Source organism: Budorcas taxicolor, chromosome 18 (genome assembly GCF_023091745.1).
Source record: "Budorcas taxicolor isolate Tak-1 chromosome 18, Takin1.1, whole genome shotgun sequence".
NCBI classification, from domain to species: Eukaryota; Metazoa; Chordata; class Mammalia; order Artiodactyla; family Bovidae; genus Budorcas; species Budorcas taxicolor.
Genome location: NC_068927.1, coordinates 48,462,079 through 48,485,287, shown reverse-complemented (window position 1 = coordinate 48,485,287; position 23,209 = coordinate 48,462,079). Strand labels below are relative to the sequence as shown.

The window sequence follows — 23,209 nt, the reverse complement described above, 5'->3', positions numbered from 1 at the left end:
GTGTCCTGGACACTGATATCCAACTGTTTTCATCATTCCAATTCAAGTCCATCTCTTTGAGCTGCCATGTCATTTATATAAGAAAACAGATGGTCACATTGTTCAAGATTTGTCTCCCTGTAAGAATGCCCAATCCAGAATGAAAGAGAAAATATAATCAAAGATAAAGATGTATTTAAAAGAATGATAAGGGTAATTCCCCAGTGGGACAGTGGTTAGGACTCCACCCTTTCACTGCCAGGGGCCCAGGTTCAATCCCTGGTTGAGGAACTAAGATCCCACAAGCTGGAAGGCATGGCAAGAAAAAAAAAAAAAAAAAAGAATGATAAAATATTTTATGCAACTGTAGATCAACATATTTTTGAAACAGGAAATAGATGCTATTCTAGCAAAATGCAAGCTATGAAAATTGCAGTACATAGTGGAAAACTTGATGGAACAGTTACCATTGGAGAATTTGGAAAAGTGAAAGGTTCATGATTGAAAAATGCTCCATGCCTAGATGATTTCATGATTCGTTCTATCTAACTTTCAAAGAAAGAGTAATTCCAGTGTTAGTTAAAATATTTCATCCTATAGACTATGCTCCCCAATTTATTTTATGAAACCAGAACAAGTTTTAACACCAAAACCAAATAAAGGTAGTTGGAAAACAGGAAACTCCAGACCATCCTTACTCATGAATATAGGAACAAAAACTATAATGAGAATAATAGAAAACAGAATTTACCAGTATACCTAAACAACAATATAATGACCAAGGAAAAGTTATCATGATATGAAGAGCCAATACAATAGTAATGGGAAACATATCAATAAAATTAACTTAGGGGAGAAGAGGCTATCAGTAGTTGCTGATAAGGCATTTAATGAAATTTATAAACATTTCTAATCTAATAAAATACAAATTAAATTATAAGCAATGATGACTACCTAGATTTTCTTTACCAAAACCCTATAGTATATGTTATGCTGAAACCATTTTTTATTTATTTATTTTGAAACCAGTTTTTTAAAATCAAGAATTTAATAGTTTAATAGATGTCCACTGTCATCTGTTTTTACTAAAGATTATCTTGGAAGTTCCAGTGAAGGTGATAAGAAAGAAAATTGAATAATTGTTATGAATAAGGTTTAAAAAAAGGTAAAACTGTTCCCTGTTGCTGATGATGGGATTGTATATCAATATATGGAGAGACTTAAGATTTTTTTGAGTTAAAAAGGTAATTTTCTAAGAAGACAGGGTATAGAAATCAAGAGATTTTCTCCATAAACGTCTTAAAATTTGCATGCACTTCTTTTGGAATTACATTAAGTCCCACTGATTTTTCTTTTCCCCCCTGCAGCTTATGGGATTTCAGTTCTCTGACCAGGAATTGAATTCCAGCCATGGCAGTGAAAGCACTGAATCCTTACCATTAGACCACCAAGGAACTCCCTTTTTTAAAAAAAATACTTATGTGAAATGATCTTAAATTCCATATGGAAAAATAAATGCCTGAGAATCTAGACAAGTATAAAAGAGAAATTTTCATGCCAATGTAATAATATAAGATGAAGTCATTCTAAGCAAATTAACGTAGTATTGGCAAAAGAACTGATAAATACATCAATGGAACAGAATAGTAAATACTGAATAGACTGCAGTGTATGAGTTTTATCACATATGGAAAGCATATAGTTTCAGACCATAGGGGAAAGGAACTGTTTATCTAAAAAAAAAAAATTCTGGCACAACTGGCTTTTAATCAAGAAGAAAGTAAAGTTGAGCTAACAGCACAAACCATATGAAAAAAACTCCAGATGAGCTTAAGATTTAAAATTTTAAAATAACACTAAAATCCTTGAAATAAAAGGAGACTACATGTACAATCTGGAAACTGGGGGAGATTAACTTTACCAATACAGGACACTCAAAAACTGTGAAATGAATATTTGACTAAATGAATATTTGACTACATGAAAAACTCAGTCTTTTGCACAGCAAAAGATGCCATCAACAGCCAATAAACAATGACTTGGGGGAAAAATATTTGCAGTCAGAGAAAAAGTGCTCGTCATATTGCAGGAAAAAATAGCCCAGTAACGAAACATGGCAAAGAATATAGTTGAGAGAAGAGCAAATCCAAGTGACTGATGGGCTTATCAAAAAATATTTAGCCTTAGTAATTGCTGGGAAATGCAGATTAAAGTTATGAGATAACAGTATACAATCAGGCTGGCAAGAAAGAGCAGGAATGCTTTTTGCTGTCAGAAACAAAGAATGAACTTAGCTACTGCTGGTAGAAACATAAATTCTTACAGCTCTTTTGAGAAACAATCTGACATCTATTATAACTGAAAGTACATCTATTATAAGTGAAAGTACTCACTTTAGGGGATCTTTCCTTAGAAATAAAACCCCAATACATAAAAGACATCTACATTTATTGTGATGCTGTTCTTAGTGGCAAAAAACACTGACATCAAAATAAATACTGGAAATTGGGAGAGGCAAGGAGACAGGGATATTAGAAGAGGGAAGGAACTATAGTATGTCCACTCCATAGGATGTATATATAGCCATTAAGGTGGACAGGTTAAAACTATGCTAGTGAACTTGAATGAAATTCCACAATGTTTTCTTGAGTGAAAAAAGTAAGATAAAAATAAGTGTAAAACATGACTCTGTTTCTGTAAATCAGTTACAAAATGCTTCTAGGTGTCTATGAGTGATAAACATGTATCATGTGTTTGTGTAAGATTTCATATGCATGGAGAAAAGTATAGAAGAGTATGCATTGGGTTGGGGGGAGGTGGGTGATGTAGGTGGTTAATGGGAGATTTAGGGGGGAAAAGCCCAGAAGAAAAAATATGTAAATATCTGAACCACATATGATATGTCCAATGTATGATTAAGAAATGTGAAGGGTTAGTAGAACTTTCATTTGTGGAGATATTTGTGGTATATTGTTAAGTTTAAAAATCTATTTTTAAAAATTAAAATACCTATATGTGTATATATGCATGCATGTGTTTATATGGACAAAGAAAAGTGTGGAGGGATATAAAACAAGGTGTTAATTAACATTGATTATCCTGGTGGGAAACAGAAATAGTTGTTTAATTTATATACCTTTGTATTAAAGGTTTGACTTGTTACAAACATTAACTTTTGTAATTTGAAAAACAAAATAAAGGGGAAAGACGTGTTTTGAAATACATGAAGCCTGGGAAATGTTTTCATTTTCTGACAAGATGGCACCCTGGCCTGGTCTATTATCTTTCCCCTAATCCAGTCTTTGGGATATCACCAGAGTAAAAGAAGACATGTAGATCTAAAGAGCGAAAGGCAATACTTCAAGAAATACTCAAGTAGAGAGATTTTTTTTGGTTTTATTTTGAAATAATTTGACTTTCAAAAAAATTGCTAAATAGTTCCCGAATAGTCTTCACTCAGCTTCCCCTAATGTTAATACTTTATATAATCATAATACAATGATCAAAACCAGGGAAACATTGCTATACCATTATAAGCCCTTCCCAGTGATGTTCTTCGTCTAGTCCAAGATCCAGTCCAGATCCCACATTGCCTGTTATTTCTCTTCAGTTTCCTCCAGTCTATGATAGTTCCTCAGTCTTTTGTTTTTCATGACTTAAGACACTTTTGAACAATACTGGCCAGTTATCTTGTAGACTATCCCTCCATTTGGGTTTGATTCAGTGGGTTATGCATTAATACTACAGAAGAGATGCATCTTCCATTCATCATATCAGCAGGCACATGATGGTGATAAATCTTACTGGTGATGTTAACCTTGGTCAGGGTGCTCACTGTCAGATTTCCCTACTCTAAAGCTACTATTTCTGCCTTTGTAGTTAATATCTAGGGCAGGACACTTTGCAGATAATTTCTTTTTATTGTTTTTTATTTTGTTTATTTTCAGCTATGCTGGGTCTTCATTGCTGTGCACGGGCTTTCTCTACAGTTGCAGCAAGCAGGGACTACCTTCTAGTTGTGTGAGGGCTTCTCATTGAGTGGCTTCTCTTGTTGTGGAGCACAGGCTCTAGAGCACAGACTCAGTAATAGTGGCGCACAGTCTCAGTTGCTCTGAGCCATGTGGGATCCTCCTGAACCAAAGATAGAACCCATGTCCCCTCCATTGGTAGGCAGATTCTTAACCACTAGACCACCAGAGAAGTTCAATAATTAAAAAAAAAAAAATTACACGTTAGCCCTGAGGAGGGCATGGCAACCCACTCCAGTATTCTTGCCTAGAGAATCCCATGGACAGAGGAGCCTGGCAGGCTACAGTCCATATAGGGTTGCACACGGCTGGAGTTGGACACGACTGAAGTAACTCGGCACGCGTGTACACATTAGCCCCAGAGATTATGTTTGATTAGCTCTGACAGAGGCTTTGAGCATCTTCAGTAATTCTGATGGTCAGACAAGGGCGGACCTCTGATATGGATCACATTCCTAATTATTAGCTCTGATACAAAGCACCTTCTTCACAGTACAGATAATAATGAGAAACAATTATGACATTTGTTAACCCTGGTCTCTAGACAACTAACACACCTAAGTATTTTAGTTATCTAGTGCTACCTAACAAATTATCACAAATTTACTAGCTTAAATCAACCCTCATTTGTTTTCTCACAGTTTCTGTGAGTCCATGTATTAGGGGAAGCACTCACTGACTGAAACTGCTCACCCTGGCCAGGCACCATGGTAACCATTTGCTTGAGTTGTTTTACGACAGGAGGTCCTCGTAAGGAACACGGAACTAATAAGCCATCACCAACCGGAAGAATTTGGGAAAGGTCAAAAGGAGATACCACATGTCCAACCATTCTCACTGGTATCCATCTTGGCTGAACAAGGCATGCACCACCAGGAAGGACTCTGAGTCAGAATGACTGGCTAAAGACAACCCGGGAACTATCCCATCACCATAAAACCTGAGACTGTGAGCCACATGGCAGAGCAGTTCTGGGTTCCCTTACCCTACTGCTCTCTGCCTGGGTGCCCGTTCCCAATAAAATCTCTTGGTTTGCCAGCCTATGTGTCTCCTCAGACAATTCATTTCCGAGTGTTAGATAAGAGCCCAGTTTTGGGCCCTAGAAAGGGTCCCCCTTCCTGCAATACATACATGACTCAGCTGGGTCCTCGAGTTCAGATCTTACAGAGCTGCAGTCAAGGTGTTGACCACACAATCCTCAACTAGGGAAGAAGTTGCTTCCAGAATCACATAGTTGTTGGCAGAATTCAATTCCATGTGAACTGCTGGACTGAGGGCCTCCATTTTGTGCTGGTTGTGGGCCAAAGTCTACCCACTATTCCCTGCCATATGTCTCTCCAATGTACAGTTCACAACAGAGCAGCTTGCCTCAAATAAGGAATCAGCTACCAATACAGACACCAGGTGGCGCTAGTGGTTAAGAATCTGCCTGCAATGCAGGAGTCAAAGTGAAAGTTGCTGGGTGCATCCCATAGACGTCCATGGAATTCTCTAGACCAGAATACTGGAGTGGGTAGCCTTTCCCTTCTCCAGTGGATCATCCCAATCCAGGGATCGAACCCAGGTCTCCCACATTGCAGGTGGATTCCTTACCAGTTGAGCCACAAGAGAAGCCTAAGAATACTGGTGTGGGTAGGGTAGCCTATCCCTTCTCCGGTGGATCTTCCTGACCCAGGAATGGACCTGTGGTCTCTTGCATTGCAAGTGGATTCTTTACCAACTGAACTATTGAAAGGTTGTTGCTGAACCACGAAAAGACGCTGGGATTCTTGGCCTCCGGAGGAGAATAATCCAATCCAGGGCCAGAGACGAGGCTTGATCGCTTAGAACTTTTGTGTAATAAAGTTTTATTAAAGTATAAAGGAGATAGAGAAAGCTTCTGACATAGACACCGGAAGGAAAGAATACCCCTCTGCTGTTTTTAGCTGGATGTTATATAGTCACTAGCAGTCTGTTAATGAAAGAAAAGAATGTCTTAAAACTCAGAATGGCACCAGGCCCCTCATCCATAAAATGTATTTTGGGATAATCTTGGCACCAGATAAGTCATCCCAGGCCATAAAACGATTGACTTGAATCTTGTAGAAAGACAGATTACCATACAAATAGTTTTGTTTACATAGATTAGGGGAACAATGTCTGAGTATAACATACTGGTTTGTCAAGTGGGTTCTGAGTCATTAGGCTGAACCGACTTGAAGACAGAGTCTGGGGTAAATGCATAGTATATTAACATAGTTTAAGACAAACATTTCCATAAGAAAAATGCATTGGTTAACTCAAGGTTTGGGAATAGTTAACTTCAGGTGGAACCAGGTGTCATTATGGCAACACAGTATTTTAAGAGAAATCTCCTTTTAAATTTGTATAGAGAAGGGAAAAAAATATGTGTATATATATATAGTGATATATAAAAAATATGTATACATATATAGTGAGATATATATACATATTTTTTCCTTCTCTATACAAATTTAAAAGGAGATATCTCTTAAAATATATATGTTTTAAGATATATATAGAGAGTAATACATATATATATATCACTAGTTTGTTTCCTCCTGCTGCTTAAGAGAGAGATAAAAAATGTCTGACACTTGTAGCCTATTTCCTTCATTTGGAGACCCCTGGCTTTTCTGTCTGTTACCCTCTCACTATCAGGGTTCAATCCCTGGGTTGGGAGTCCCCGGGTCGGAAGGAAGTTCAATCCCTGGATCGGGAGGAAGGCATGGCAAGTCCAGTATTCTTGGCTGGAGAATCCCCATGGACAGAGGAGCCTGGTGGGCTACAATCCACGGGGTTGCAAAGAGTTGGGCACGACTGAAGCGACTTAGCACACACTCACCAATACAGAAGTTACACTTTATTATCATGCATGTGACATCCTTTGCTGTTATTTTATTGGTTTGATGCAAGTCACAGTTCCCAGTCACATTCAAGAGGAGGAAATTACATAAGGGTGTTAGGTAGTTAGAACAGAAAACAGGAGTCCAAAATGGCGGTGACTAAAAAACAAGGAAGGGAAAAGCCCGCGAAAATAGAACAAAGGACGGTCAACAGAAGGTCCGAGGACCGGAATGAGGACTTCAGGTAGAACAAACAACACTCCTGGCTAACCCAATTTACATAGGGCAGGCCCGGGGTGGGGGGAGGAAAAAACATAAAAAGAGGAGCCAAAGCGCGCTCCCTCTTTCTCTCTCCCACATGCTGGGGCGCTCTTCTCTTTGCATCTTTGGGTTGACATGCCCTCACACCTCAAGGGTGGATTTTCCTGCTATTATCTAAATAAAATAGAGCTGTAACACAGAGCTGAAACATTGATTTGTCTAAGAGCTATAACACAGTCCGTTTGAGACCTGAGAGCTATAACACAGTCTATCCAAGACCCGAGACCTGTGACACACCGAGGGCTTTAATGTCCATCACTCCAAATCTTTCTTGTGACAAGACAGAACCAAGGAGTATACGCTTGCCTAACAAGAGGAATTCCTCCTTCCAGATTTTTCAGGAGGTAGTGGTCACTGCAGGCAGCTTAGAACCTACCCACCTCACCAGAGAAATAAGTTTGAAAGTAGGAAAGAGTCAGGAAGGTGACTGTGCTGGAACAAGGCTGAGTGAGCCATGTATTCTGGATATGCTTGATGAGTCTTAAAAAAAAAATTTTTTTTTTCCCCTTGGCTGCACCACAGGACATGTGGGATCTTAGATCCCCAACCAGGAGTCAAACTCAGCCCCCTGCAGTAGAAACTCAAAGTCTTAACCACTGGACTGCCAGGGAAGTCCCTTCCTGAGAGTTCTTGAACTCTAAATAGAAGTAATATATCCATTTACCTCAAGTGCATACAGAGTGCTTTCCATGAACCAGGCACTGTTCTTGGTATTGGGGATAGCAAGCAATGCCAAAGCAAGAGAGTACCAGAAAAACATCTACTTCTGCCTTATTGACTATGCCAAAGCCTTTGACTGTGTGGATCACAACAAACTGTGGAAACTTCTTAAAGAGATGGGAATGCCAGACCACCTGACTTGTCTCTTGAGAAATCTGTATGCAGCTCAGGAATCAACAGTGAGAACTGGGCATGGAACAACGGACTGGTTCCAAATAGGGAAAGGAGTACGTCAAGGCTGTATATTGTCACCCTGCTTATTTAACTTATATGCAGAGTACATCATGAGAAACGCTGGGCTGAAGAACAAGCTGGAATCAAGATTGCTGGGAGAAATATCAACCTCAGATATGAAGATGACACCACCCTATGGCAGAAAGTGAAGAAGAACTAAAGAGCCTCTTGATGAAAGTGGAGAGTGAAAAAGTTGACTTAAACTCAACATTCAGAAAACGAAGATCATGGCATCTGGTCCCATCACTTCATGGCAAGTAGATGGGGAAACAGTGGAAACAGTGGCAGACTTTATTTTGGGGGGCTCCAAAATCACTGCAGATGGTGACTGTAGCCATGAAATTAAAAGACATTTGCTCCTTGGAAGAAAAGTTATGACCAACCTAGACAACATATTAAAAAGCAGAGATATTACTTTGCCAACAAATTGTCTAGTCAAAGGTATGGTTTTTCCAGCAGTCATGTATGGATGTGAGAGTTGGACTATAAAGAAAGCTGAGCGCCGAAGAATTGATGCTGTTGAACTGTGGTGTTGGAGAAGACTCTTGAGAGTCCCTTGGACTCCAGGGAGATCCAACCAGTCCATCCTAAAGGAAATCAGTCCTGACTATTCATTGGAAGGACTGATGCTGAAGCTGAAACTCCAATACTTTGGCCACCTGATGCAAAGAACTGACTCATTTGAAAAGACCCTGATGCTGGGAAAAATTGAAGGCAGGAGGAGAAGGGGACGACAGAGGATGAGATGGTTGGATGGCATCACTGACTCAATGGACATGAGTTTGAGTAAACTCCAGGAGTTGGTGATGGACAGGGAAGCCTGCTGTGCTGCAGTCCATGGAGTCACAAAGAGTTGGACATGACTGAGCGACTGAACTGAACTGAACTGAATGACTGAGCATCTTTTCTTCTGTTCATTGGCCATCTGTATACTATCTTTGGAGAAATGTCTATTCATGACGTTTGCCCATTTTTTAATCAGGTTTTTTAAAAATTAATTTTTGGCTGTTCTGGGTGTTTGTTGCTGCTTGGGCTTTTTGCTAGTTGTAGTGTTGGGGTTACTCTCTAGTTTCATTGTTTGGGCCTCTCATCACAGTGGCTTCTCTTGTTGCAGAGCACAGGCTTTAAGGAGCAGGCCTCAGTAGTTGTAGCTCCCACGATCTAGGGCACAGGCTCAATAGTTGTGGTACACAGGCTTAGCTGCTTCGAGGCATGTGGGATTCTCCTGGCTTAGGGATCTAACCTGTATCTCATGCATTGGCAGTCGGATTCTTTACCACTGAACCGCCAGGGAAACCCCTGTTTTTTATATTGCTTTTGGAATTCTTTATATATTCTAGATATTAATCTATCAGATATATGATTTGTAGACATTTTATACCATCCTATGAATTGTCTTCTCATTCTCTTGACAATCTCTAATTTTTTCCTCACCAAGAGGTATGTGGGATCTTAGTCCCCCAACCAAGGATCAAACCTTCATCCCCTGCATTGGAAGATTGGCATGGCAACCACTGGACCACCAGGGAAGTCTTTTCTTCTACGTTTGAATTTAGTTTGCTTTCATTATTCTGACATTTTGTCTTATATATTTAGTTCATTTATTAGTGATTTCCTGATATTATCAGCAAGCCAATACATTAAAAATTTTTTTAAATGTATGTATGGCTGCACTGGGCTTCCCTGGTGGCTCATACAGTAAAGAATCTGCCTGCAACGTAGGAGACCTAGGTTCGATCCCTGGGTTGGGAAGATCCCCTGGAGGAGGGCATGGAAACCCACTCCAGTATTCTTGCCTGGAAAATCCCCATAGACAGAGGAGCCTGGTGGGCTACAGTCCACGGGGTCGCAAACTATCGGACACGACTGAGTGACTAAGCACACAAGCAGGGCACATGGCTGCGCTGGGTCTTCGTTGCTGCAGGGGTCTTTCTTTTATTACAGGGAGCAGGGGCTACTCTAGTTGCCATGCTTAGGCTTCTCATTCCAGTGGCTTCTCTCGTTTCAGAGCACAGGCTCTAGGGTGCACAGGCTTCACTAGTTGTGCCGCACTGGCTTAATTGCCCTGCAGCCTATGAAATCTGCTGCTGCCACTAAGTCGCTTCAGTCATGTCCGACTCTGGGCCAAAGATAAAACCCTTTTCCCCTGCACTGGCAAGTGGACTCTCAACCACTGGACCACCAGGGAAGTCCCAGTCTATACATTCTAATCTAAATACAGATCTAGTTGCCTGCCAACCCTCAAAAGTTTTCCTACATAATGTGCTTGTATGCTTGTGTGTGTGTGCTTAGTCACTCGATTGTGTCTGATCTTTGCTACCTCACGGATTGTAGCCAGCCAGGCTCTTGTGTCCATAGGATTTCCCAGGCAAGAATACTGGAGTGGGTTGCCATTTCCTTCTCCAGGGAATCTTCTCAACCCAGGGATTAAATCCACGTCTCCTGCTTGGCAGGTGGATTCTTTACCACTGAGCCACCAGAGAAGCCCCAACATTTGAAGGAGCATTGTCAATATTTAGATATTGTTGTCTATATTTTAATTTTTTCCCATTCTGGAAAAGAATATGATCTACAGGTTTTCTGAGAAGGAAGTGATTATTAACTTAATATTTCATGTCTCGTTTTTGACAAATGGGTTTTCAACTATTCTTGATAAATAAGTTTTTTGCTGGGTATGAGATAATTGTGCAGCATGAAGTACAAGGTGTTAATGTAGGCTTATTCACCCATTCTTTGTCTCTGAGTTTTCTTAGTGTTTTATTTTTCTTTTTAAACTTTATGTTGAATAAGGAGTAAGTGCTGCTAAGATGCTTTTTTGCAAACATTACAGCCATAGGTCCTTTTTTCATTATAAATTCTTTGATATAAATTATGATGAAACATGGTTAAAGTCCTTTCCATAAATAATGTTGAAAATATTAATGTTAATTTTGGATAACTACCAGCTACATTCTTACTATATGTTAGTAAGACTCCCATTTTTCACTTAACTCAAATGAATTAAATCCTTACAACAATCCAACATAACCATCATTAGTAATTATACAAAAAAAAGTATAAAGCAACACTTTTTCTAAACTGATTACGTATTTGGTTGTATGTGCACATGCATGTAAAAAACTTTTTTAAAAAGTTTCAACGGATAAAAATAAATTCGTAATAGTGATTATGAGGGTATTTGGGATTACTGGCAATTTTTTACAGGCAGAAAATATTCATTAGTTATTTCAACATTGAAATTAAATGTTTTGAAATTTCAAGCAAAAAAAGTACTAAAGTTGCATTTAGAAAGCAACTTCTGTAACTGCAAAAGTTTAAACAGGCACCAAAATATTTATCAGTAGTTATTTAGCAAAATGAGAGTCAACCACAGAAAAGATTATGACACCATTAAAAATAATAATACATAAACATCTGTAAACAGTAGCGTGATAAAAGGTTATGGTACAACATGTACCATACATACAACGTGTATGTCATGATTACATGAAATAAAGCCTGCAAGGATATACTATGATAATTTGAAAGCAGTCATTTCTGTTTCACAGGCTTATAAATCTTTATTTCTTTATGCCCTCTGTCTTTTTTTAACAACATGAAAATACTAACTTAGCAAAAGGAAAAAAGAATAGAGCTTTCTTCAAATACAAATTTATAATTCCACCATGAATTCAAAGATAGCCTATGCAACACAACTTACAGTGTAGTATGATGTAGGCCACAGAAATAGAAAAGATGGTCCTAAAACACAGAATTTTGGGGACAGAATTTTTTGAGGGAAAAGGGGGTTTAATTTAGACCTTGAATTTTTAAATTCACATTATTAATTAATTCACATTATTAAATACATTTGATTAATGTTATATATAAAATTTACAAACACATTAGAAAAAATAGTGTTAACAGTGTAATGGGTTGAACTATGTTGGAAGTCCAAACCGCTGGTATGTTAATGTGATAGTACCTGGAAATAAGGTCTCTGCAGATAAAATCTAGTTAAGATGAGGTCCTTATGGTGAGCCCTAATCCAATATGACCTGTGTCTCTATTACAGAACAGATGCGAGACACACAGAGAACGTAGTGTGAAGATGGAGGGAGAGATAGCAGCAATGCTTCTATAAGCCCAGGCATGTCAAAAATTGCTGCTATAAGAAGCTAGTTGGGTGTGGAACAGATTCTTCCTGAGTCCCTGGAAGGAACCAAACTTGCCAACAACTTTGATTTTGGGTTTCAAGTCTCAAAAACTATGAGAATAAGTTCTGTTGTTTTAAGCTACCTTGTTTTGTGGTACTTGGTACTTCATTATAGCAACCCTAGGAAACTATTACACAGAAAAACCTTCAGTTTTTTCCCCTTGCTTTTTTTTTTTTTTCATCAATTGTTTTAAAAATATTACTATCAAATTTATCAAAAGGAACTATCACTTATCCATTATGAGTTCCTTCATGGCGGATGAGGTCAGAGCGACTACCAAAGGACTTTCCACATTCTTTACAGTCATAAGGTTTCTCACCAGTGTGAATTCTTTGATGACGAGTAAGGTTTGAGCCTTTATTAAAAGCCTTTCCACACTCATTACATTCATATGGTTTTTCACCTGTATGGATTCTCTGATGTTGAATAAGTTCTGAGCTCTGAATAAAGGCCTTTCCACATTCTTTACATTCATAGAGTTTCTTGCCAGTGTGAATTCTGTGATGGTTAGTAAGTGTTGAGGCACTACTAAAGGCCTTCCCACATTCCTTACACTCATAAGGTTTCTCACCAGTGTGCATTCTGTGATGCTGAATAAGCCTTGAATGTTGAGTAAAGGCTTTCCCACATTCCTTACATTCATAAGGTTTCTCACCAGTATGAATTCTCAGGTGTGGAAAAAGTTGTGAACTCTTAGTAAAGGCTTTTCCACATACTTTACATTCATAGGGTTTTTCACCAGTGTGAATTCTCTGATGATCATTAAGGTTTGAGCAATAATTAAAGGTCTTTCCACATTCCTTACATTCATAGGGTTTCTCACCAGTGTGAATCCTCTGATGTTGAGAAAAATACGAACTACAACTAAAAGCCTTGCCACATTCTTTACATTCATAGGGTTTTTCACCAGTGTGAATCCTCTGATGTCGAGTAACAAGTGAGCCACGACTAAAGGATTTCCCACAGTCCTTACATTCATAGTTTTTTTCAGCAGAATGAATTCTTTGATGTTGAATAAACTGTGAGTTTTGATTAAAGGCCTTTCCACATATTTTACATTCACAAGATTTCTCTTCATTAATAGTTTTTTGATGTGGAATGAGAAATGTAGGCTGAAAAAAAGTGGGTAGGTCTTCATGGGTAAATATTACTTGACTAAAATGTCTCTTCTTTAGAGATAATAACTTGGTCTCACACATGGATTCCAGATCTGAAAGAAAACGGAAAGGCATATGCATATTTTTCTTATTCTGGGAAAGGTTAAACATCTGAAAAATGCAAAGATTAAACTGAACTTGGTCTCACACATGGATTCTAGATCTGAAAGAAAACAGAAAAGCATATGCTTATTTTTCTTATTCTGGGAAAGGTTAAACATCTGAAAAATGCAAAGATTAAACTGAAAATAATATTTGGGAAAGTAAACAGTTAGATAGTTCTTAAACATGGCTAAGCAATTTGTAACATTGGTAAGAAAAGCACAGACATTAAGGAGAGGCAAGAGAGGAAGCTGAAGAGACCCTGGTGGAGATCAGAATCACCTGCAACTTCAGTGAGTCCACACTACTCAGGGCTATCCTCCACATTACATAGTGATTCTAAGCATATATACATTTATATAAGCACATACTCACAGAGCACCATACTATGTCTTGTAATTTGTGGATAACTGTCTATGCTTTCAGGACTACTGAGGAATAAATGTATTGAAATGTATAAATGGGGATAGTGGAGGGTTAGTGACTTTAAGCAAAGGGTATACTATTGGCAAATTCACATTGGGGGACAGCCCACAGCAAGTCTAGGGTGCTGAATGAAACTGGTGAGAATGGTAGACAGGTAAATCACTTCTGTGAATAGAGCCTGGTACATGTTGGGGATGCAGTGAAAATAGTTTGCCTTCAAATTCTGTGATGCTGATGCTGGGAGAGAGAAATGGAATCTTCAAGCCATGGCAGTCACTAAAAAGGAAGGCAGCTTGCGTGTGAGAAAGAAGAGAATAAGAATGAAATAGTCTCTGTGAGAAAAGAGGATTTTCCGCCACTCTGCATTATATCTGCTCGTGACCATGAAAACATTGTAAGTACCGATTTGAGATTTACAAATAAATTTCAGTGAGTAAATGAAGTCATAAATATAGAATTTGTGACTTAATGAGGACAACTGTATTTTTTAAAAAGGGGGCATAATTTCTGTTAAAAATGGCAGACTGTAGGTATAAGTTTATCAATGCTTTCCATGAATCCACAAGAAAACTACACTAAAAGCTTAACAAGGGGCAAGGAAAACCCCATGAGGATAAAAGATACTGGAGAAGAAACAGAACTTGGAAACTGAAAAGTCAACTGATGTGTGATAAGTGACTGCAGACCAGAGAATACCAAACAAGCCCCGGTGGGTGAATTCCACAGTATTGATTCTTGGTGCAAATCCCTTCAAATACATAAGAACTGGAGGCATCAGGCACTTCTAATAGCAGAGTGCAGAGCAGAGTAAAAGCTGAAGGATGAATTCAAAGAGTGTATCTCCTCCCCATCCTGCAGGAAAGGATGATTATAGTTTTCCATTCTCAAAGAAAACTGAAAATCTAGAAAAATGGAACCAGAGAAAATCTGGAGTCAGGAACATCCAGCATAGGCAGGGACATTGGTACTGAACTGGGAAGAAAGAATTAACAGAAAATATACATACTTGTGATATTAAAAAAAAAAATGTATCTAGTCTTTGTTTCCAGTTGCTGGCAGAGCTTCAAAAACCACTGGACTATCTTTCATTATTCACAACAAGGGTCTTTCGATCATATCTGACTTTATGATAAAGAGATGGTTCACAGTGGATCCTTTGTTTCAAGGGATGGGGCTGGTCACACTTGCCTAAATAATGACACTCCAGTAAAATACTTGGAAGGATTGGAGGAAGCTTCCTGGTTGGTGAACTAATCTATGTACCAGATGGGTACAAGGTCAATAGCACAAAGAGTGGATAAGAAGAAGTAAAATTATTTTTGTATGTGACTATTATCAGCATAAAACATACTTTCATATTTCTGAAAGCCCCATGATAACTACAAAGAAAACACCGTATAGAAGATAAATGAAAGAAAAATAAAGGATTTAAAGCATATTAATACAAATAAAGAAAGAAAATGAAGGCAGCAAGGGAGGGAAAGAGGGACAAAAGAACTACAAGGACAGAAAATAATAAAATAGCAATAGTAAGTTATTACTTATTAACAATAACTTTAAATGTAAATGGATTAAACTCTCAAATCAAAAGAGAATGGCTGAATGGAGAAAACAATAGAGTAAGCCCCTTACAGACGAACATTCAAGTTGCAAACTTTCAAAAATGCAAAAGTACACCTTTCACATGTCCAATCACATAACTCACGTGTCTGGTGTACACTGTCACGTGTGTGCATCCTCTACAAGTGGTTGTGCTTTTGTATATTTTACTGTACAGTACTATAGAGTGCAGTAGTACAATATCTTTATTTCAAGCCCAGGATGTTCAGAAGCAAGCATAAAAGCAGATGGTGATCAGCCACATTAACAGGAAAAAGGATAAAAATCTAAGATAATAGGATAATCCTATTAGATAAGAATAAGATAACAAGATATTATCCTATTCCTACCAGGCTACCTTTTCCACTAGACAAATCATTTGCAACTTACCAATCTTTTAAAATTTAACATCTAATTTTAAGAGAACTTGGTCCCTAATGAGTAGTAAATAATAAGTGAAACAAAGGTACATTTCCCCAATAATTAAATAATCCTCAAATGAACATGAAAAATACACTGGTATGGCACTGGAAAGACATTAAGTATTTACCCTTTTGTATGATTTTCAATTGTAGATATATACTCAAAAGTGGGGCATATGTATACCAGTTTAAGTAGTAACAGATGAGAAAGGCAATACCATTTTATACTTTTACCAAGAATGCATAAGAATTTCTATGTCCCCACTCACAGCTGTCATTATCCAGCTTCCTACTTTTCCATGTATAGTAAGTGAAAAGTGATATTTCATTATTGTCATCATTTGCATTTGTAATTATTAAGTGTCAATATCTGAAAGGCTTATTAATTAGCATTTTAACCTCGTTAACCATTATCAGTATTTTTATTGGGTCACTAACTTCTTCCTATTAATTAGCAACTATCTTCCAAACTACTCTGCATTAAATTTATCTATTGTGTCCTTCACTTAACAGGAATTCTTAATTTTGATGTATTTTCAGTTCATGATTTTGCTTTATGGTTTGTACTTTTGGGGTTTTATTTCTTTACTGACTTAAATAGCATTTAAAGGAAAAAACGAAAAACAAAAGCTTCAAAACTAGAGTGTAATGCCCTGTTAAGTATGTCTAATAAACACTTTTTTATCTAATATACATTAAAAGTACTGGAAAGGAGGCAATGTCAGTAGGACATGTGGACTATAGTTATAAAAGAAATTTTGAAAAATACAGGTGCTCATGGAAAAGAATAGAGGAAACAATGTCAATAACACAGAACAGTGAGTAAGTTTTTGAAAATGCTATAGTACCATTGTAATATGGTATTCAGACAAAGGTAGTCAAGCAAATGGAACATAATAAAGTCCAGAGACAGATTTATAGTATGGCAACACGTGATTTATGGCAAAGTAGCCTTATATAGAGAGAAAGTCTTTCCAGTAGACCTTGCTGGGTCAACTGCATATTCACATGGGGGGAAAAAATGAAATTTGACTCCTACCTCATACGACATCAAATATCAGCTCCAAGGAGCTGGAGATCTAAATGTAAGAGGTAAAGCAACAAAGCTACTAGAATATAACACAGGAAGTATCTTCATGATTTTGGAGTAGGCAATGAATCCTACACAAAACACAAAAAGCAACAGCTATAAAGGAAAAGATAGGTAAGCTTGTCTTCTTAAAATTAATAACATCAAAAGACAACACTTAAGAGAATAAAAAAGTAAGTGATAGAGGTAGATATTTACAAAGGCTCATATTCAGAATATACAAGAGCTCCTTTAAATCGCTAAGAGAAAGAAAGACAACCCAATGATCAGAACCAAGAAACTTAAATGGGCAAGTCACGGAACACACACACATGCACATAAACATACCACAGGATGGCTAACATTAAAAGGTCTAGCAATATCAAGAACTGCCAAGAATGCAGAGCAATAGCAACATTCATACTGCTACTGGAAATATAAATTGGCATAACCACTTCAGAAAACTGGCATTATTAAAACTGAACCAACACATATCCTATTACCTAGTAACTCCATTCCTGTGTATACACCAAAAAGAAATGTGTATATATATGCACCAAAATATATGTACACAGATGTTCACAGCAGCATTATGTAAAGCAGCTAAAAACTCGAAAACAACCCAACAGTCAATAGTAGAAAGGACACTTAATTTATAATAATTAGCAATACAGAATAAATAATATAAAATATATCCATAGAATGGAATACCACATAGCACTGAGAATGAACCAACATTAGCTATATGCAATAAATGCATGTATATTATCACCCTGCTTATTTAACTTATATGCAAAGTACACCATGAGAAATTCCGGGCTAGATGAAATACAAGCTGGAATCAAGATTGCTGGGAGAAATGTCAATAACCTCAGATACATAAATGACACCACCCTTATGGCAGAAAGCGAAGAACTAAAGAGCCTCTTGATGAAAGTGAAAGTGGAGAGTGAAAAAGTTGACTTAAAACTCAACATTCAGAAAACTAAGATCATGGCATCTGGTCCCATCACTTCATGGCAAATAGATGGGGAAACAACGGAAACAGTGACAGACTTTATTTTTTGGGGCTCCAAAATCACTGCAGATGGTGACTGCAGCCATGAAATTAAAAGATGCTTGCTCCTTGGAAGAAAAGTTATGATCAAGCTAGACAGCATATTAAAAAGCAGAGACATTACTTTGCCAAAAAAGGTCCGTCTAGTCAAAGCTATGGTTTTTCCAGTAGTCATGCATGGATGTGAGAGTTGGGCTATAAAGAAAGCTGAGCGCCAAAGAACTGATGCTTTTGAACTGTGGTGTTGGAGAAGACTCTTGAGTCCCTTGGACTGCAAGGAGATCCAACCAGTCCATCCTAAAGGAAATCAGTCCTGACTATTCATTGGAAGGACTGATGCTGAAGCTGAAACTCCAATACTTTGGCCACCTGAGGCAAAGAACTGACTCATCTGAAAAGACCCTGACGCTGGGAAAGATTGAAGGCAGGAGGAGAAGGGGACGATAGAGGATGAGATGGTTGGATGGCATCACTGACTTAATGGACAAGCACAAGCAAGCTCTGGGAGTTGGTGATGGACAGAGAAGCCTGGTGTGCTGCAGTCCATGGGACTGCAAAGAGTCAGACACAGCTGAGCAACTGAACTGAACTGATATGCAATAACATGGATGATGTATCCCATAAAGTTGAGAAAAAAAAAAAAAGCATAAGTACTGTATGATTCCACTTACATGCAATTCAGAAACAGGCAAAAATTACTTCATAGAGTTAGAAGTCAAGATAGTATGTATTTTTGGGGAGGACAAAGAGGGGAGTGATTGGGAAAGGGCTCTGAAAATTACAGCTAGTAATTTTCTGGAAAGTAGATAAAATGAAAACCAGTATTGGAAGAGAAAATACAAACACACACACAGACACACACACACACTTCTTAGGGTGGGAATATCTACTGTTACATAAGTCTAAATGCAGCATATCCTATGAAGGAATGAAATCTAAAAAGTGGGTAGAATAACTGCCTTGGAAATGAAGAAGGAAGGCATTAATACTTGCTACATTGGACAGAAAAAAAAGTATAAGAGGAAAAAAAACAAGATATATCTTTTATGGAAGAGGCCTTGGGTTTTTGAAGGGAGTTTCCTGATAACATCTTACAGGAAATATCTCCTCAGGCTCTATTCCTGCACTATCATCTCTCGCTTACCTGAACAAAGGCCTCTGGTCAGTTCTCTGTCAATCATCCAGGGCTCTTTTCCTTGTTCCAATAAGGAGATCACAGCCGGTTTAGAACTGGAAAGTCCTGATCACAAGAAAAGACATGGGACATGGTTATGCTGTTGGTGTCCCAGAAATCAGATCCAGTCCTTTGGTGATCAAGAGAGATGCCACTACTGGAAGGACCAGAGAAAAGATGAAGATGAAGCTTCAGCCATATCCCAATAGAGCTGCCCATTTCCAGCTCTTCCATTCCATTCCAACTCAACCAGTCCTTGGGGGACAGAGAGCAGGAATTTAGCTGGTTACCTGGAATGAGTAAATCACAGTGGAGAAAGGAGACATTCCCAAGAGCAGACTCTGAATTGGGGCGACAGTCATCCTTACCCACTGAAACCAGGTTGCTGAAATTCTCCAACATCACTTCTTTGTATAAATTCATCTGACCAGAGTCCAGGCATTCCCATTCCTCCTGAGAGAAGTTTACAGACACGTCCCTGAACATCATTGACCCCTGAAAATGACACACATGCTTTCACAATGGAAGGAGAGAAGAAAATGATGGGAGTAGATGAGACGGTAGAGAGCTCTACAGAAAAGGACAGATTATGAAGCTAATTGAAGGAGCTGGACCCTATTACATCAGCCAAGCCATTTCTGCTATGTACAGAGGGATCTGTCTAGGAGTGTGCAAATAGAGTGGACTTTTCCAATGAGATGAAATAGCAAGCCTGCAGCTCAGTGCCTGGCCACCGTAAAGTCTGCATAAATAAGAGTCCCTTCCCATGTTCCCTTTAAGCCCTAAAAGAGGGGGAAATGTGATAGACTTAAAAAAAATACTTTATATTTTGGAGTAAAATTTCAGAATATCAGGGAAAAACAGACTTTTTAAAACCTTCTGTGGATCACATTAAAAATTTTCAGAAATCAGAATGGCAATGGATGACTCAACAGCACTATTATAGAATAAGAAAATGAAATGATCCCTTTATTTTTTAATTAATTAATTAACTGCATGTGGGATCTAGTTCCCTGACCAGGGATCGAACCTGGGTCCCCTGTTTTGCGAGTGCAGAGTCTTAGCCACTAGAAAATTAGGGAAGTCTCTAATTCCTTTAATATTACAAAGGACAACGAATTTTGGCAGAGAATTCAATACTCAAAGTTAATATGAAGATTATATACAAAGCAAGATTAAATAGCAAGCTAGTATGAAGATTAGCTCAAGACAATTCTAGATTCATAGAGAATGAACGTTAAATTTTTTCCTGTCCAGCTTTTCTTGGGAAGGTACTGGCATATGTGTTCCATCAAAACTAGAGAACAAGCAAATGAAAGGTATTATATTCAGAAGCTAGGAAACTAACATGAGAATGGTGAATGAAGTCCAGTATAATTGTAAAAGGCAAGGCCCAGGATAATATCTGGGAGCAGATCCAGACAGTAATACCTAGGAATAGGAGGATAAAGGACTATGGGAAAGAAATGGACTACGGAGCAAAGAAAGGAGTTCAGGTTAAAGAAACAAAGCAGCTTAGGACCATATGTCTTCCTTTTCACAATGCAAGCTTCTAGCCTGAAGTAAGCCTGAGATCAGAGAACAGGCTTTAAATAAAATTTGCACATTATTGCTGCTGTCTATGGGCTCGCACAGAGTTGGACACGACTGAAGTGACTTTGCAGCAGCAGCAGCACACTCAACCAGAGAGTGTAATTCCTAAAATAAGACTGATCTTGTGACTGAAAATAACCAAAAAATACCGAAGAGTGATCAAAACAATTACAGGGACTGCACAAGCTTTTATCCAGGGCAACAAAAAAATTAGCCATAGAGTTGAGAGTGGAAATTTGGGAAAAAAAAAATATTCTTTTCCTTGCTTCCTATGAAGTACTGCTTATTTCAGAGTGTTGGTTATAAGTTGATTTGGTTTTCCAGGTACACAGTCATGTCATCTGCGAAAAGTAATCATCTTACACCCTCTTTTCTAATTTTTAACCTAACTTTTCCTTTTGTTTAAGTGCTTTGGTTAATGCCTACAGAACAATGTTAAATAACATTGGTAATGGTGTGTACCCTTGTCTTTCTCTGATTTTACTGGGAATGTTTCAGATATTTCCAGATCAAACATTAGGTTAGCTTCTGAAAACAAATTTCAATTTATTCCCCACTGCAGTATACTACTACCTCCCTAGAATATTAATATTAATATTGGGCAATATCTTCAATATAGAGCTGGTGAGTGTAATTAGAGGTTGACGGGAGAGGGGAACCAGATGCTCTGTTTGGGCTTTGGCACAGGAGAATGGATTGGAAGGACTCAACTCTTTCTGAAGAAATTCAGGTAGAAAGGCCTTAAGCTTATTTGAGAAGACTGATTCTCATCCTGATTTTCTTTGCCTCTGTACCAAACACACATTCTTAAAATTGAGAGTTCTACATTTAGTTCCATGAGAACTGAATTTCAGCTCCAAATTTATACCTTGAGAAAATAGTATCCCTGGGGCCAGCCACATAGCGCCCAAAATGGCCACGCCCGGGCGACTCGAGGGGAGCGTGGCGTGAGCCCTCGCGGGGCGAGAGGAGACCCGCGGAGGCTGTGTCTGCACGGAGGAGCTCATAAGGCTCAAGATGGAAAATCATGAACCAGATGGTACTATCATCAAGAAGAACTTAACTGATATCACAGCCAGAAAAATTAACCAACTCCCAGAAGCAGAAACGAATCTGCTTGAAATGGATCAACATATGCTGGACTTAATGCTGCTCTCTGTGGCCTAATAGCAAATAGTCTTTTTCCACGCATCTTACATGTGACGCAGGCTCCTATAGCTGCTGGCTTACCAAGGGCAGTGATCCCATTTTTGACAGCAAATATATCTTACAAAGGTTTTGTAAATTTACCTTTGAATACAGGTGATCTGCATTGTGAAACCTGCACTGTAACATGAGGCGGATTGGTTGGTCTTGTTTTCAGTGGCCTGTACCCTGTTTTCTTGGCTATCTCTGTGAATGGTGGCCTAGCAGCTAGGTATAATTCAGCCCTGCTACCGGAGAAAGGAAACATCTTAAATTACTGGATTAGGATTTCTAAGCCTGTCTTTAGAAAGATGTTATTTCCCATTTTGCTCCAGACTGGGTTTGCTGCATACCTCGGGTCTAGGCAATATAAACTACTTATAAAGGCTCTTCAGTTACCAGAACCTGGCCTAGAAATTGAGTGACTGTTAAGCAAATCTGCACACAAAAATAAAACTATTTAAAAAAAAAGAAAGAAAATAGTATCCCTATTCTGACTCTTCTACCTGGGTACACTCTAAAACTCAAATAAAAAAGAATAATAACATGATTGATAGCCTTGTGATTTGGTGAGTTCCCCAAGATGAGACATGTTGAAACATAAGTGAATAAAGATATTTTTGTTTCTTCTAGTTAGAAGGAGACTCTAAAATTCTAGCTGCCTGCCAGCCCTCCACCCCGATCCTGAGATAAAGCAAAGACTTCATGCCTCATACAATTGATTTGAAGAATCAACTAAAACTCATTCATGAAAAAAATAATATGTATCTTTGAAAAATTGTATTTACAAAGATCATTTGATGACAGAGGAGAATACTTTTTTGGCCTGGAGAATTCCACAGACAGAGGAGCCTGGCAGGCTACAGGCCATGAGGTCGCAAAGAGTCACACATGACTGAGTGACTATCACTCAAAATGGTAAATGAAGTGTAATTTGATTTTGGAAAAACAATGAAAATACACAAAAATATTAACACTAGTTTTTGAGTGGTCCTATTTTATTTTTTCTTGGTAATTCTATTTTTATACTCTCTAAAATAGTCATGCTTTTAAAGTCATAATAAATATTGCATTTAAAAAGAAAAAAATTTGACAAACAGA

General features: G+C 38.2%; 1 protein-coding gene and 1 pseudogene across 1 annotated transcript in view; one reads left to right on the top strand and one right to left on the bottom strand.

The window, feature by feature from the left end:
- The window catches only part of LOC128063939 (uncharacterized), a 357,926-nt gene that overhangs the window by 113,851 nt on the left and 220,866 nt on the right, over nt 1–23,209 (bottom strand). The window contains 1 exon segment of the mRNA XM_052656769.1: nt 12,555–13,292. Within this exon segment, the coding sequence (XP_052512729.1) occupies nt 12,555–13,292 (738 nt within the window).
- On the top strand, nt 21,941–22,533 carry LOC128063582 (transmembrane protein 126A-like; annotated as a pseudogene).